Raw genomic sequence first — 15,637 nt, forward strand, 5'->3', positions numbered from 1 at the left:
TTTGTTTAAATGTTTGCCAATGTCATGATAGTTTGGTTAAGTAAGGAAGAGATCTATGCAAGAATAGTGTTTCAACAAACTTTTTTTTTATGACTGGCATTATTGTTCACATAAAAACCTTAGCACTTCTACGCCATTTCGGTTTCTACACAAACTGCCTGTTGGGATGCTGCCACTGCAGTAACTAGCTGTCTGAAAAAGGGGTTACATACCTTATCTTAGCTGCATAGATAATACAAAATTAATACTGTGCAGGGTGGATTTTTTTTTTAATTTTGCAGGACATTACATAAGCAGGTAATGTTTATATAAGAAAAAATATTTAAAGTCAATATAGCAATCAGTTTTGTCTGATGCTTTTCTTTTAGAGGCTTAGTTTAACAACTTGTAGAGCCAGTGTGATGTCAGCATAATATAAAATTCAGTGTGTCAATATATTATTACTCTGATATAGGTAAAAAATAAAGTATCTGGTAACCAGAATTAAGAAAATGTACTTGACAGTCTCAGAAACAGAGGAAATTTATTTTGCAGCTGTAGCTCATTACGCAAAGTAGTGTCTGGTTATACATTTTCCTAATGCAAATCTGGGGATTTTTCTGGGATTTGATCAGTCATAAAATAGCTTATTTTTTTCATAATCAAGTCATAATACTTAAATCAGTAGGGCTTCAAAGCAGTGAATTCTACTCAACCTTCCCCTGTTACACTCTTCATTATTCTACCATTCTGTCAACCTCTCTATTGGCAAACTGTTATTTGTGTAGTATTCCTACCTGCTAACAATTGTTATTGTTTTAATTTTAAAATATATCATATTTATATTAAATATCTTTATCTTTAGTATTAGTAATGTAAATATACACACTACCTTTTGTTTCACATTTTCTAAGCTTTTATGCTAAGTACAAAATGCATTTTTAACATTTAATCTTATTTTTTCATTGTAGTATCAATATCGTTAATTAAAAAAAAAGTCCTAAATTTATAGATTTGAAAAAAGCACAGAAAGCCTTTTCCCAGTTATTAAACACAGAAATATACGTCAACACTGAATAAGTAAATAAATAAATAAATAAATTTTGAAACTAAGAGACTTAAATCAAGTCTTTACAGTTGTTTTTAAAGGCAGTTCTGAATTTTTACAGATCTTCTTCCTAAAGTTCTAATACTATATGAATGTTATTTTGAGTTACATTTACATTCCTTAAAACCAGTGTGATGCTTCTGAAGCACAAACTGTCCAGTGAAACTGACTAAGTAAACGGGGGTCTGCTTTCACCCTGTGCTAATAAAATTCTTTGGTGTTTCAAGATTTTTAGAGTTAACTGTATTGGAATAGTTAGGTAGCTATGAATTTGTAAGTTTGTAGTTGCTGAGTGAATAATTTTCGAAATTATTAACATCATCTATGTTTTCATTAGAAAAGTGTTTTATTGCTGCCAAGTAGATAACTGAGCTAACAGGTTTTTTGTATGTTTTTGATCTTTATTTCTCTAGCCTCCAAAACTCTAATAAATAGTATGCTACGGGACCCTTCTCAGATTCCAGATGGAGTTCTAGCAACTCAAGTCTATCAGGTATTAATCACACTTGTCTTGTTTTGTTTTGTTTGTGTTTTTTTTTTTCCTTTGGCAATGCTGTTATCTGCCTAGCAGAGTAAGAGATTTTAAACCTCATTTAATTACTGTCATCGTAAACTATCAGTGAGGTCAGGGTGCACCATAAATGGCAATGCAATATTTGTGAGGGGAGCATTTAACTTTTTAATAGCTTGCTTTTATAGTGAGTAAAAGCATACAGTTTTTGTTTTCTGTGATTAAATCTGAACAGCATCTGATAGCCTTTTTGAGGAAAAGTAATTACTGTTTTTAAGATACTCTTTAAGTATAATGGTTTTGTAGTTGCCCATCAGTATACTACTTCTCTTATTTGTCTGCAGTGTACTGTGAATGACTGTTGTTATGGACCACTGGTGGACTGCATCAAACAGTATCCTTTCCCATAAAATTTTAGGTGCACAATTGACGAGCTTAGACTGTGTGGAAGAGATGTGTCTAGCTTTAACCTGACATAAAGTTCTGCTTCACAAAACACGTTTCATACTCCTCTGTTTTACATTCAATCAGCTAGAGAGTCGCTGCAGAGCTTTCTCTTATACGAACAAAAATCAGATGGACCGCGGGAAGATGTCAGTTTGGTGGCTACACATTCATATGCCTGATTGAACCTCTTTGGTTTTGATTAGTTGAAATGCATGTCTGGTTTTTTGTTAAGACTAGTTGACCATGCTTTGAATGGTGGAGTTGGACTAGATGATCTCTGGAGATACCTTCCAATCTCAGCTATTTTGTTAAGTTTCATAGATAGTGTTCAACATCATGGCTTTGCTTTGTTATAAATATGAGTTTTAATTGAAGTGTTTTCAAGTGCAATTTAAGTTTGATTGACTGATTAGTATTTTTAAGCTCCTATCTGACATTCCAGTGCTTTTCTTTTATTTTCTCTTTTTCTTGAAGGAAATTATACTAGCTGCAGTAAAAACCCTATGTAGCTTGAATTTTCAGGAATATTTTATTGTAATGTTGAAATGGTTAATTAGAGAGTCTCAGTACACAGTGAGTACGCTGAGGGAATTCAACACTGACTATTACAGACTAGGGTTATAATTTGTTAGGAATGATCACTGAGACCCCAAATCTGCTTTAGTAAAGTACTGAAGGAGTAGCTCTTCTGTTTCAGTCTGCAGTCAAAGGAACAATTTTGAAATCATGGCCTGCTATCACTTAACAGATTAGTAAGGCAGTTCCCTCCCAAGTCCTGCAGAATCCTTGCACAAATCTCTGCATGAAGTTTTGGGGAAGATCTTGATTTCACTGTAAAGTTGCAGGATAGGAAAGCTAATGTGATGTTTAGTTATGCATGAAAAACAGTACTTCTTGTACTTGTGATACATGTGATTGTCACTACTTAAAAATATGTTCTTTCTACCAGTAATACTTGTCTGGTGTCTACTACAGTCTCAGCCCTGCTCCCATTAACTTTAACAACAGCAGGGTAGAGGTCTAATTTTCTTTGTATTTTGTGCTTTTAATTGTAATTTTAAGTATTCATTGAGACTATTTTCAAGATTAAACAAAGCTCTCTAAAAGTGGATTAATAGGTTGCACTTTTTAGAGGGTTGTTGGTCACTAATTTTCATACCCAGAATTTTAAGATTATTATTTCGTGCATGAGCAATCTGTAGACTTCTGAAGTCTACAGATTGGCTGTAGACTTGTGAAAATGTCATGTTTAAAAGTAATAATGACACATATGGAGAATTATGAACCGTTTTTAAGAATAACTTGCCTGCAGTCTAGAAAAGACTTTTATATCCTCTTCATATTCTGGCTCAAGTCAGATATTGAATATGCAGTGACATTGATGAGAATAATGAGAAGTTTTTCAATTCCATTTTGGTACAGAAAAGTTTAATGCTAAGCTGTGTGAGTGCATTACTGCAAGTATGTTGCTGAATTAGATATTAATTTTGAGGTGCATAAAATAGTTAAAAATCAATTTAAAGTTAAGGTTTTAAAAGCATAATGTCTTCTGAAGGATTGCATATTGATTTTAAATATAACTATCTAATTGTATATGCATGGACTAAAGTATGAAGTCAACCTCTTTGTAAATGCCAAGAGGCTATTTTTCAGTAATAGTTCAGATGCTTACGGGAAACTAGGCTGCTAGATTGCATGAGTAGAAAGTGGCTTGCGAGGTTATTTACAAGTTTTGCCCCATGGTCATTGCCATAGATCAATAACAGGTATTATTATAGACTAAGTGTTTCTGCTTATGGTGCATTATAAATTCTGTTTGCAGTATTTTTCTTACCTTTTTGCTGTTCTTCTAAAACTGCTAGTAGAGTTTAACATAATATGTAGTTTCAGTTGATAAGAACTATATGTACATGTGAAAGGATTACAAAGACTTTTTTTTTTTTTGATGTTCAGCATGAAATGTTCATACAAATTAAATATTTAACTGTAATGGTAAGGTGATCTGTAGTTTAAGTTTTCAGAAGTTATTCTAAACAGAATTTGGAACTTCACTGCATTCCATGTAAGATCCTTTACCATGATGTTTCAAAGGTTTTTTTTTTTCAAAACTTCTAGAATAAAACTTTGACCTCAAGAAGGGTACATTAAAATATTTAATCTGGTGACTTTTTTACATACTACTAAGAATAGCATGTTGGATCAACAGCTGTCAGTGAAGTGAAAAGGACTTCACTATAAAATATTATTTAATCCTTCCCTGTCATTAGTTCATGCTTCTGAAAAATCAGTTAAAAGGATGTTTTTTACAGTAAGATGTTTCAGATGGATGCAGTGCCTATTATTTTCAGAATATAAAGAAAAAAAATCCCAGTTTATTTCATCCTTTGCTAGAGAATTGATACACTAGTCAGTAAAGAGCAACTTAAAAGGTATTTAACTGCATGTTTTAAGATCACACTTTCTCTTAAATTTAGAAGGAGAATTAAGAAAAAATGGAAATATTTTCCTTAATTATGCTTAATAAATATGGTCAAGTGGGTCTTAATTCTGTGAAATGCGTTCTCTTGATACAGTCTGATTTTCATAAAGTGATAAGTGATTCTGAAAATCCCTGTAAGGATTTTTAAAACTGAGAGTTCAAATCACTGATCACTTCTGCAATGCAGATGAAGGTCAATAAATTCTATGATGAATTACTTTACCTATGATGTTTTTATGAAGCTGCTTCTTTTCCAAAGTAATCTTCCATTTCTTAACCTAAAGCTCTCAGCGCTATTGGGCACGAGCATGAAGTCTTGCTGCGAGAAATGCTTTTGGAAAAAAATCTCTCTTTCATAGGTAAGAATCCGTAGTAGAGGCTAGCCATTCTTAACTTTAAAGGTGTAAGTGACTGTTTACCTAAGAAAAAAAATAAGCCTCAACATTCCTTGTATTAGGTAGTAAAGGAAGAGTAAAAAATGATTGATGCGGTTCATGTTATCTTTTATTGATTTAGAACTGAACAGGAACTCAGTTACCTAATACCCTTTATATACAGTACATGCACAGGCTTGCAATTAATATTTTATAGAATAAGTAGCTGAAAAAAATGCTTTAATATCTGCTGCAGTATTACTTTTGGTGTCATGAGATATTAGCCATAATCTAGACCTTATGAGACTTAGGAGGAAGCATAAGAAATATTAGCTTCAGAATGCTTTATGTATGAAAGAACTGCTAGAGGATTCGCTCATTTACTTTTCTATGCAGTTTCTGCTGAATTTTTGCCCCCTGCCTCCCAATCAATGCAAGTACTCTTTCACACTCCCTGTATTTAAAGTTATTTTAAGAATTAATTAGTTAGGAAGTTATTTTTGTTTTTTCCTTTTAGCCTACAGTATGTTTCTTTTACATGAGTGCCATTGAAACAAAGATTAGTGTTTAGAGCATCCATTCTTTTAATGCAGTAGTAAACAATGACTTCTTAAATCTTGGATTCCTTATGTGATGAGACGATAGCAAAGTGAAATACTGTCTTTTGTAATGGATGAGCATTGTACTAATTTTATGTGAATTTTCTGGTTTTACCAGGAACTATGATCTCTCCTGAAGCTGTATCAGGTCAAGATTTTGTAAACCTTAAACAAATTTAAGAAATTAGAAGGCATATTAAGCTTCTAAAAATATTTGTCTGTACAGTTAAGGAACAGAGCTGGTGTGCTCTTTTATACAAAAGTGAAAAAGGGACAGGAATAACTATCACATGCAAGCTTGCAAGTGACACTACGAAAATGTGAAGGAGTAGATTTTCCTACCTGACTGTAAGAGCATAGATACGGGTAATAGGCTTAAGCTGTAATTGCAGAGATGATGTTGAGTTGAAATGCCAAACAGTTTCAGGAATATTAAGTATAAAACAAACTGCCAGGGAAGGTTATGGAATCACCTTCAATGGAAATTTCAAACCTAGATTTGACACTCATCTATCAAAGCTGTTAATGAAATCAATCCTGTCACAATACAAGGGAATGGACTAGATGACTCACTAAGGGGTCCTCAACCCAACAATTGTAATTTTATTTGGCTTGTGTAAGCTTGTGCAGTATACAAGTCAGATTTAAATTTTAATGTTTCATGAACTTGGATAAGCATCAATTTTGTCTTTAGAAATAAGCTCTAAGAAATCTATTCTGTCACATCAAAACATCTAGAATGAGTTAACTCATTAGAATATGAAGATATAAATGAGAGAGCATAATTTACTGTTTATATGTTAAGCATTTGTGTTTATTGTGCCTGTGCATTATAAGTGTCTTTCAGGTTCTAGATGTGTTTGGGTTTTGAATTTTGTTTTTTTGTGAAAAGAAAAGCTTTTTCTAAGTATCTGCAAGATGAACCCTTCTGAAGCACTCATAATAAAACCTTTTATTTCTGAAAAACTTTTTCCAAAACTACTTGAAGAAACCTCAGGAAAACGGAAGAGATGACAGAATTTCCTATAGGTTCACAAATTCAGACTTTGTTGTATAAGACTGCATTCCAGTTTTAAAGATGACTTGCAATTCCATTATGTTTTAATGTGTCAGAAACAGAATTTTTGCAGTTTCCATATTAGTGTACTATTCCAGTGTACTGTGATTCAAGAACAATCATGGGGTTTGTATGAGCTGTGTTCACCTTTGCAACAGAGAGTCTGGTACAGGAGAAGACACCACAGTCAAAGGACACAGTGAATATAAATTACCCCAGTATAGTACTGGAGCATGAAACAACTTTTCAGGTTCAGGACATAATTTGTCTGTTTCTAGAGCAGTTAGCTTTCAGAGCCTACTTTCAGGATCAGAAGTAACACCTTCAGACTCACCCTGAAGTTGATTGGAAACCTATACGCGCTAATGGGGTTACATTTTATTAATCCACTGCTCATGAGAAGTGCATCATATACCAGGTCCTCCCTTCAGCAAAAATACCTTGCCTGAGATTAAAGTGATCAGTAGAAGCATTCTCTCAAAACAGCTTCACCACACCATAACGAAATGCCAAGACTTTCTAAGCTCTATATAGAGAACCTTTATATATACATATATGTAGATAGATATTTTTATATCTTTAACATGAATATATTAGGAAAGCTTTTAGCTATATGGGTTGGTACTGAGCTTTATCCTCCTTTGGCTCCCACCATGGTATCCCTCAGCAGTAGCCTGAATATAAATGATGAAATCTGATCTTTGTTTTCTACTGTGATTCCTAATTTGCAGTTGCAGCTTATTCATGCCCCAAGAAAAGAATGTTTTGTTTCTTTGTAACATCCAGAGGCTAGTATAAGAACAACGATGTGTTAAATGGTTATGAATGATTGTGAAGTTATGGCAAAGATGAAGCTGCAGTTTTCTTGGAAATCTAAATTAATGGTCAGTCTATAGACAAACTACTTATTGGGGCTGTTTCCACATAATTTTCAAATCTTTAATGTAACTGTCAAACCTTCTGTGGACTGGCTTTCAAACAGTTGTTAAATTATTCTCTTAATCCATGCTAGAGCTAGAAGAAGATCTTTTGAGGTGCAGAAAGCTACCTTTGTAGTTTCTGGAGGAATGTGAAACATACCTGGACTGAAAAGCTAGAATATTTTTGATGGAATTATGGTTTAAAACAAAAATGCTTTGATGACTATGGAGAGTTTCTATAATTACTTTTTTCTTCGGAGTTGTAAAGCTTCAAAACACTTCAAGAAATAGTAGTGCAAAATTATGTTCCTCCACAAGATAGACAACTTACATCAACAATAAACGTTCTTTTTAGTATATTTTCCAGTGTTTATCACAAACTGGTAGGAAAAACCAAGTAAAAACATTCAAAACCAGATTTAAAACAAAAACCATGTTTTTTTTTAATCAATTAATTAGTGTGAAAAGAATCTGAAGAATATTACAAGTAATGCTGATGCAGACTCCAGTTCAGAGACCTTCCAAGTTGACCTATCCAACTGTGTTTGTATCTGTCCTGGTTTTCAGTGAGGTTTTTTTTAAGGTGCATTTCCCTTAATTTGTGGTACTAGGATTTGTTAGATGTGAAAGAAAAGACTGACCTTTCTATTGCTATTGCTCTTGAATGCTGAACATTTCAGCTGCGACTTCCTATTGTCTATTCTAGATTGTTTTAAACAATTAAGAGAAGATTACGGTTAAATAAAGTTGGATGAAAATGGATTTTTTTAAATCAAGATCGAGAGATTATGTAGAACATTAACTCATTTTTATGTTATGGCATAAAACTATCTATTCATGGGTTCTGTTAAATTAGAACCTTCTTATTCTTAACAGCATTTATCTGTATATGTGATAATCTTAGTTTGAAAAAATAGCCAACAATCAAGTCTGTCTCCAAATTCTAGAAATATTTTTCATTACCTGATTGGGTGATATAATGAAGTATTGCATTGCAAAGACTTGTATTTACAATATAGTCTGTTTATAGTGAAGAAATGCTCTCAAAATTAAAAAAAAAATAGTACAACTCTCAAAAAGAATAAACATCTATTGAAGTTTACACTGAAATAAGTGTACAGCTTTCCAAATTTACTCCTGTCCCACTTTCAGAATGAGTTCACTAAATAAAATAACACTTCAGATTTATATTTTTCAATAAAAAGAGTGGGAGCGTTTGCTTTTGCAACTTTTGCAATATTTTGATTTCTAAGACTGTATGTTTTTCTTGTCATTAAAATGTTACTTGGACTCAAACTGCTGACCTTTCAGGATATGCACAAAGTATTCAAAAACTGAGTTCTGAACATTGGCCATGAAAGTACTGTCCTAACCTGATAAATGGATTGGAAATAAGCTACCCAACAGTGAGAATGGGCCATTAATTTTAATCAAAGGTGATGTAGAAAGGCGAATGGGATGCATGACAATGTCAACAGCCCAGTAGGTGTTAAGGGGCTACACAGCCTTACTTGTTACTAGGTAGTGCCATTAGTTAAGCCTGGGTGAAGACAGAAAGCCATGCCTGGAATTGAATGACCAGGTCACTCCAAATTCTAATGGAGAAATGGTGTTTCAGAAATACCAGTGTAATGGTATCAGAAATGAAGGACAATAGTTTAAAAATATTAAGGGCTTGCTTGGGCTTTTTTTACCTTTTTTTTTTTTTTTTAAGGGTGCATGCTTTGTCTTTTGTGGTTTTATTTTGCTCATTATTATTTCTTGAAATATTCAGCTCTAATATCTGTAAGTAATAGAGTTGTATAATTAATGTTAGCAGAATTTCTAAATCTTTGTATGTTCTAAAATTGGATAAATTCTATAGAATCCAGAATGCAAGAGAAACTAAAATTATGACTCCTCTCTACTTTAATAAATTCCTGGGAGAGAAGGATTTTCTTGCCTTTTTTTAAACAACTTTATGCTAACATTAAAAATAAACCCAAGAAGACAGCTACAGTATATCTACATTTGTGGTGTTGGTAGGATTAATCTTTACGCATCCGAAGGTGGAGAGGCTCTTCTTTCAATCAGCGAATATACCTCTTTACTTTGAATATTTGGAGGTTATAAAATACTGTATGACAGCTTGAATTAATGATGTTTATAATGAAGACATAAAAATGCAGGGATGACAAAGAAGCATTTTTATATCCATGCTTCAGGTTTTCTACAAAGGTTCATTTAATTTGACACAGCATTGCATGCATAAGAAAGATATGTATGACTGCATTAGTAATTCTTGCACTCTTATTTAAAATAAAATTAATTATGCTGCTGTCTACTTAATGGAATAGTTTTATAAACAGTAGTTCTTATTCTGTATGTACAGCTGAAGATCAGCTTCGTGCAAAAGGTTATGACAAAACACCAGACTTTATTTTAGAAGTACCAGTAGGTAAGTCTTTTAAAAGAATTTTTATAATTTTGTTTTGTGTAGAAGAGTTCATGGTAAAATATTATGGCTACTTAAGTGAAGCATAATCTAGGATACTACAGATTAGTCTCTTCAGCAGTTACCCAATAATTTTAAGAACTTCTAGTGTGGTTCAGAGAGATTTGATCCTAAGTAGTGTTAGCCGGTGTTTCCTCTTTAGTCTCTGCGTGTTTTTGTCTCATTATCAAAACAGGGGAAGAAAAAAAACCAAACCAACGAATAAGAACCCCCAAATCCCTGCTCCCTCCACTCTCTTTCTGAACTAAACTCTGAAATGCCTGTAATTGTCTTTTACTCTTAGACCAAATCAGTTCAAAGCAGTCTTAAAGAGTATTACAGTTACACCTATGGGTCATTGTATAAAGGTTTGTCGTGGTGCAATTATTCTTTTGCTATCACTTTGCATTCACATACAACTCTGCAGTTCTTCACTTTTTTTAAAGTTTTTCAGTTTTTTGAAAGCCTGAATAGCAAGAAAGAATAAAGAATAAAAGTAGGTATAAAGGTCATAAAGTTTATCTACCTTTTCTGTTCTTGAGGTCACGTGAGAAGGTAACCAAGTGACCTAGCCACTGGGCCACAGAAGAAGAAACATCCAAGCTTTCCGAAAGTAAAGGATTATTAATCATCTTTTGTAAATTGGCTTTTGTGCCAAAAGACTTCTGCTTTGCTTCTGTAGAATGCAGCACCCATTTATGCAGATGTCTACTTTTCTGTCTGTCAGAGAAAGTAGGAAGGCTGAAAGTACTGTGTGAAAGTCATATACATGACTAGGTTTTTTAATTCATATTGATAACAGCTGGAATTCTTACTGAGATAACTGATTGTACACTGGTATAAGGAATGGAACGTGTACTATAAAATGCATCATTATGCAGAACTGCTTGAAATACCATCTTTCAGCACAATCACGTGTTATCCAGCAAACAACTGCATATATGAGAGTCTTCTGAAAAGTTTTTAAAAACTTTCCTTAGCTCAGTGATGTTTATATACCTAATCACGTTTCCAAAAAAGAAAAATGGTAGTAATGTTAATAACAAAACAGAAAATATTTTTGTAACTAAAGGACTCCATATTTGAAACAGGGAAATTTGGCATCCTAGTGCAGTTCACTCATGTCAAGCCATATGTGGAGAGTTTTCAGTTAATTTCTACCCCTTCACTTCCACACTTACTGTGAAGAATCTCAGAATTCTTCATTCATTGATAAGCTTCAAGGGCTTGAGGGGATAAGGGAACTGTTGGTTTTTACCAGGTCTGAAGTTAGCAGGGAAAATTGTGAATTTTCAGAATTATAGAATGGCTGAGGCTGGTGACCAGTAGCTCAAGCAGGTTCACCTGGAGCTGTTTGCAGAACACAATGTCCAGACAGCTGTTGAATATGAAGGAGGGAGAATCCACAACCTCTCTGGGGCAGCATTTGCCCATTCTCAGTCGTCCTCACTGTGAAAAAGTGGTTGCTAATGTTCAAATGGAACCTTCTGTTTTCAGTGCCTGTTGCTTTTGGTCCTGTCACTTGGCAACACTGAAAAGAGCCTGTTTCCCTCTTTTTACCACCTGCCCTTCAGAAAGTTTTATACATTGATAAGATTTATCATTAACATACTTCTTAGGCTGATCCCTTTTTCTTTTTGTGTTAGAATAAATGCAAATACCTAGAACAGAGTGTAATTAAACTGAAATTGGTATAAATATCTGTTAAAATATTGTTCTGATATGTTTTTAAATGCCCTTTTTTGTGCATATTTGAAAGATAATTTTTACAAGTACGTAATTGCTGCAAGCATGAATTATATGGTAGATTGTGGAGTAAGTAGGATGTTCCCAAACCCACTCTTACAGGCTGTTGAGTTTGATTTTCAGATTTCAGTTTCTTTTTTGCTATCACCCTAGCTGTGGAAGGACACATAATTCACTGGATAGAAAGCAAAGCCTCATTTGGTGATGAAAGTAGCCACCAAGCCTATTTGCAGGACCAGTTTTGGAGCTACTGGAACAGGTATATTTCTATTATTTTTCCTTATAGATAAATAGGATTGCATTTTAAAAAGAAGTTACTGGATAAAATACTAGTGACTCTTGTATTAAGACGTGGACAAAATACATGCTACTAATCTGGCATTTTGAATGTCATTACTTAGCATGTCAAATTGGAACTATGAAATATTTGTGAAAAATTCATACCCTAATTGTTAACATGCAGCAGATACATCTGGTGATTTTACAGTGATGCTACATGACATAGTAAGTTACTTTGGTACAGAAGTTATATGTCAATTTTTTAGTACCTGACTTTGAAAGAAGATTTTGCTGTAACATTTTTGAATACGTGCAAGGTGACAAATTTGTTTAAAAATCTTTGTTATCTAACCAAGTGGGCTTTGTGTGTGAAGAACTTTATTGCTTATTGTCATTGTATCTAGGACAATACTGTTTCACTGGGTTTTTTTTTAATAAAGTATTTCTTTCATATATTATCTACATTTGAAACAGTAATAACAATTATCTTCAGGTTAAAAATGTTGCAAATATTTGCAGGAACATAAGGAGGCAAATAAGTTATGCTAGACGGAATTTTTTAATGTGTTGATGGTATAAAGATTTTTTCTTTTAAAGATGGTTAAAATACTTCCACTTCTTCTAAAAGTCAGCATTGTGTATATTTACGTATCTTTCCATGGTCCTAGATACTCCTAGATACTGAAGGAATTTTTTCCAAAAAAAATCTTAAGCACAGTGCTCTATCTTCAATGACATTTTTGTATGTGGTAGAACCCTAAGCAAGGTAGTAAGTAAGGTAAATGAAAGTTTTAATAAAGTATTTTTAAACCATAAATTTAGAAGTTGCTCAGTGTTAACAAGAGATCACCTGAGGGATAGTGGAGAACACAGCACAAACATGTGAACATGCAACAAAGAGAGAGTGTGCCCCAACATCAGAGGCTGGTCTGGTGAATGTGAGAAATGTCAAGGTGAAAATAGCTCTCATTACCTTCAGAAATACTTTAAAAGCAGATTCCATAGAAGGAATCAGAGAAAAGGGAACCACATCTTGAGAATAATATAATCAAAGTTTGGAACTATGCTCTGCAGCAACATTTTTGATTGACATAAGGACGTGCTCTTATTTGACAGTCCCAGAAAGCAGTGACTTGGAAAACTTGAATCAAGACAATGGGAACTTCAGGAAGGCTGTCAGTTGTTGTATGAAGATACTACGGGAAAGTTGTAGAAAATAAATTGTAAAACATGTAAACAGAATATAAAACTTAGAAATTTGAGTGTATACAATATGTAGGCAAATGGTGAGAAGGGCAGGAAAGATGCTGATGCAGTTGGTGCTGAACTGCACATCAGTAGATGAAATGCAGCAGCTCAGGCTGGGAGGAGGCCATGAGATGTACTGGCTGGAATACTTTCTGAGTATAAAGGATGTGTTTGAAGGAATCCATGATGGTATCAGAGGACAGAAGCTCCAAGAAGTGAATTTTAAATAGATAACATGAGCATAAAGATACTTACTAAGTTGAGATGGGGTGAAAGTTGAGTAGACAAGTAGGATGAAGGCACTGAGCCATTTGTTGTTTGCAATAAAATTGCCATTGCAAAGTTGAAGTTTCTTTCTTTTTTTTTGTGTTCAACAAAGTGTCTATCCACATTTTGATTTGAGCTATAAAAATGTTTAAAACATTTGAGAATAGTGTGTATCATTTGAATCTGACATTTCCAAAGGAAGCTTCTCTTAATGCTTTTATCAAGAAACCAAGACGTAGCTAACTTCAATTTAATTTCAACATGTACTAATTAATAATGCAACTTCATCTCTCACTGAGCAGTTAGTCAAGTATCTTTAATGTTGCAAAAACTAGACTGAAATTACATGTGAATCAATAACACATTTTGGAAGTTGTTTTGAGATTTTGCCAAATCTGTTATAGTTGTTTATGCTGAAAACAGGTACAAAAATTGTTGCTTCTTACATATAGTGACTTTGCATTCATATAAGGGAAACTAGAGCTCTCTTTAGTGAGATTTGTTACGCACTAAATCTTAAGTTTAATGATAGGTTAACCATGGAAATTAGGCAGATTTCTGTGGCCTTTCTTTAAAGAACAAATCCTGTTAGTCTTAATTTTGGTACCACTTGGCCAAACTGACAGTGTCACATCTTCTGAAATGAGCTCTGAGTTACTGTAGCTTCTAATATAGTGACAGTTGGGTTAAAGAACACACATTGACAGATTATGTTGCAAATAGGTTAGACAGTTAACTTTTGTTGCTCTCTGAAACTATTTATGTAAAAGACCGCAGGTATAGCTGCCCAAAATGTGAATCAATTTTGAATTATTTAATCAACCTATCTCTCAAGTGGAACCAACTTCCCAGTCAATTCACCACACCTTTGTGTCTCCCTTCCTCTTGACAGAGAAATCATTTGGTGGAGCAGCATCAGTTCACAATAGAGGTGTCATGACACTCAACTGATAGTTTAGGGTGTTGTAAACCTGATCTGTTGGTTGAACTTAAAGCGGAAGTGAAATTGGAGAGAAAATCTGTAATATTGCCTGTTAGATGTGGATAGAAATACAAGTTAGATACTTTGAAAGGAATGAAAATAAGAGGTTTAGACTTTTTCCATTCAGCTTTTTAATTGCTTCTCCAAAAGTTAGGAGTCAGACTGGAAAAGTTTCTGGATCTTTTCCCGCATGTCACAGATGTAAGATGAATTCTACTCAGAATGTGACTGAAAGCTTTGAACGTAGCTGGGATTTGTTTGCTGTTATGTGTGTATTTCATTAAATCCTGTACTCTGTGCTAACTAAATCTGTGAGTGTCTTAAATTGGCCTGTACTGACAGGAAAGAAATGGCACTTTCTCATTTAACAGAACAGCTCCCTAGATGCAGTCAACCATGTCTGTTCACCTCAGTGCAAAAGAACACCTTTTTATTACTCTGAGTTCTGCAGGGACAGCTTAGCAAGGTTTTTTATGGCTCATACATCAATGGTATTGTTAAGCAATTTTCAGTTGCAGTGGTGCACTGCAACCTCATCTTCAAATTAAGTTTCACATTAAAAATGTACAAAGTGTACCTTGTCAGTGGATTTGCATAGTTGTAGTTTAAGATGCTCTTTAGATACCTGAGATTTTTTTAATAATAAAGAAACAGGAAAAAGGCAAATTTGGTCTTGCATATTCCCAGACTGATTTTGCAGAGTGATACTTTAGAAAAAAAAACTCTTGTGTATACTGGAAAAACTTGAAATGTTTCATGTACTTACAGAATCCCTTCCCTCCTTATGTTTGTTTGGTGGCATTACTCAGCAGGCTATAGCTTTCAGTGCCACTGGGTGAACAATACAACTACATGTGCAAAATATAATTGCTTTGTGCACACGTAGTAGATACCATACTTTTCATTGTTCACTGGCCTACATTGGTATATTTCTTGTAACCACGAGAATAAAAACTGTTGAATAGCCAGTGTGACAAAAGGTAATTTGGAGAGCATGAAGAGGAAGTTACACCCATTGTACTTTAAAACAGGGTCTGTGAACATGTTGTAAATTATTTTAGAGTTTAGATGAACATTGTTGTTCCCTTTTTTTTTTTGCCATAGTGTCTAATTTTTTCATTCTTTTCTAACTTTCTGTCTGTATAAGTCTGTTAGTGGGAGCTGATAG

At 33.8% G+C, this 15,637-nt stretch overlaps 1 protein-coding gene across 6 annotated transcripts in view; it reads left to right on the plus strand.

Moving 5' to 3' along the window:
* CUNH15orf41 (chromosome unknown C15orf41 homolog) overlaps positions 1–15,637 on the plus strand; it is a 122,480-nt gene that overhangs the window by 49,130 nt on the left and 57,713 nt on the right. For all 6 annotated transcript variants that reach the window (XM_027879283.1, XM_027879281.1, XM_027879280.1 and 3 more), the window contains 5 exons: positions 1,501–1,580; positions 1,943–1,992; positions 4,816–4,883; positions 9,846–9,911; positions 11,847–11,952. In XM_027879283.1, coding sequence (XP_027735084.1) covers positions 1,501–1,580; positions 1,943–1,992; positions 4,816–4,883; positions 9,846–9,911; positions 11,847–11,952 — 370 coding nt within the window. The remainder of the gene's footprint in view (positions 1–1,500; positions 1,581–1,942; positions 1,993–4,815; positions 4,884–9,845; positions 9,912–11,846; positions 11,953–15,637) is intronic.

The sequence above is a fragment of the Empidonax traillii genome, unplaced genomic scaffold (genome assembly GCF_003031625.1).
Source record: "Empidonax traillii isolate 1590-97213 ecotype Southwest subspecies unplaced genomic scaffold, ASM303162v1 scaffold53:size2875158, whole genome shotgun sequence".
Classification (NCBI taxonomy): domain Eukaryota; kingdom Metazoa; phylum Chordata; class Aves; order Passeriformes; family Tyrannidae; genus Empidonax; species Empidonax traillii.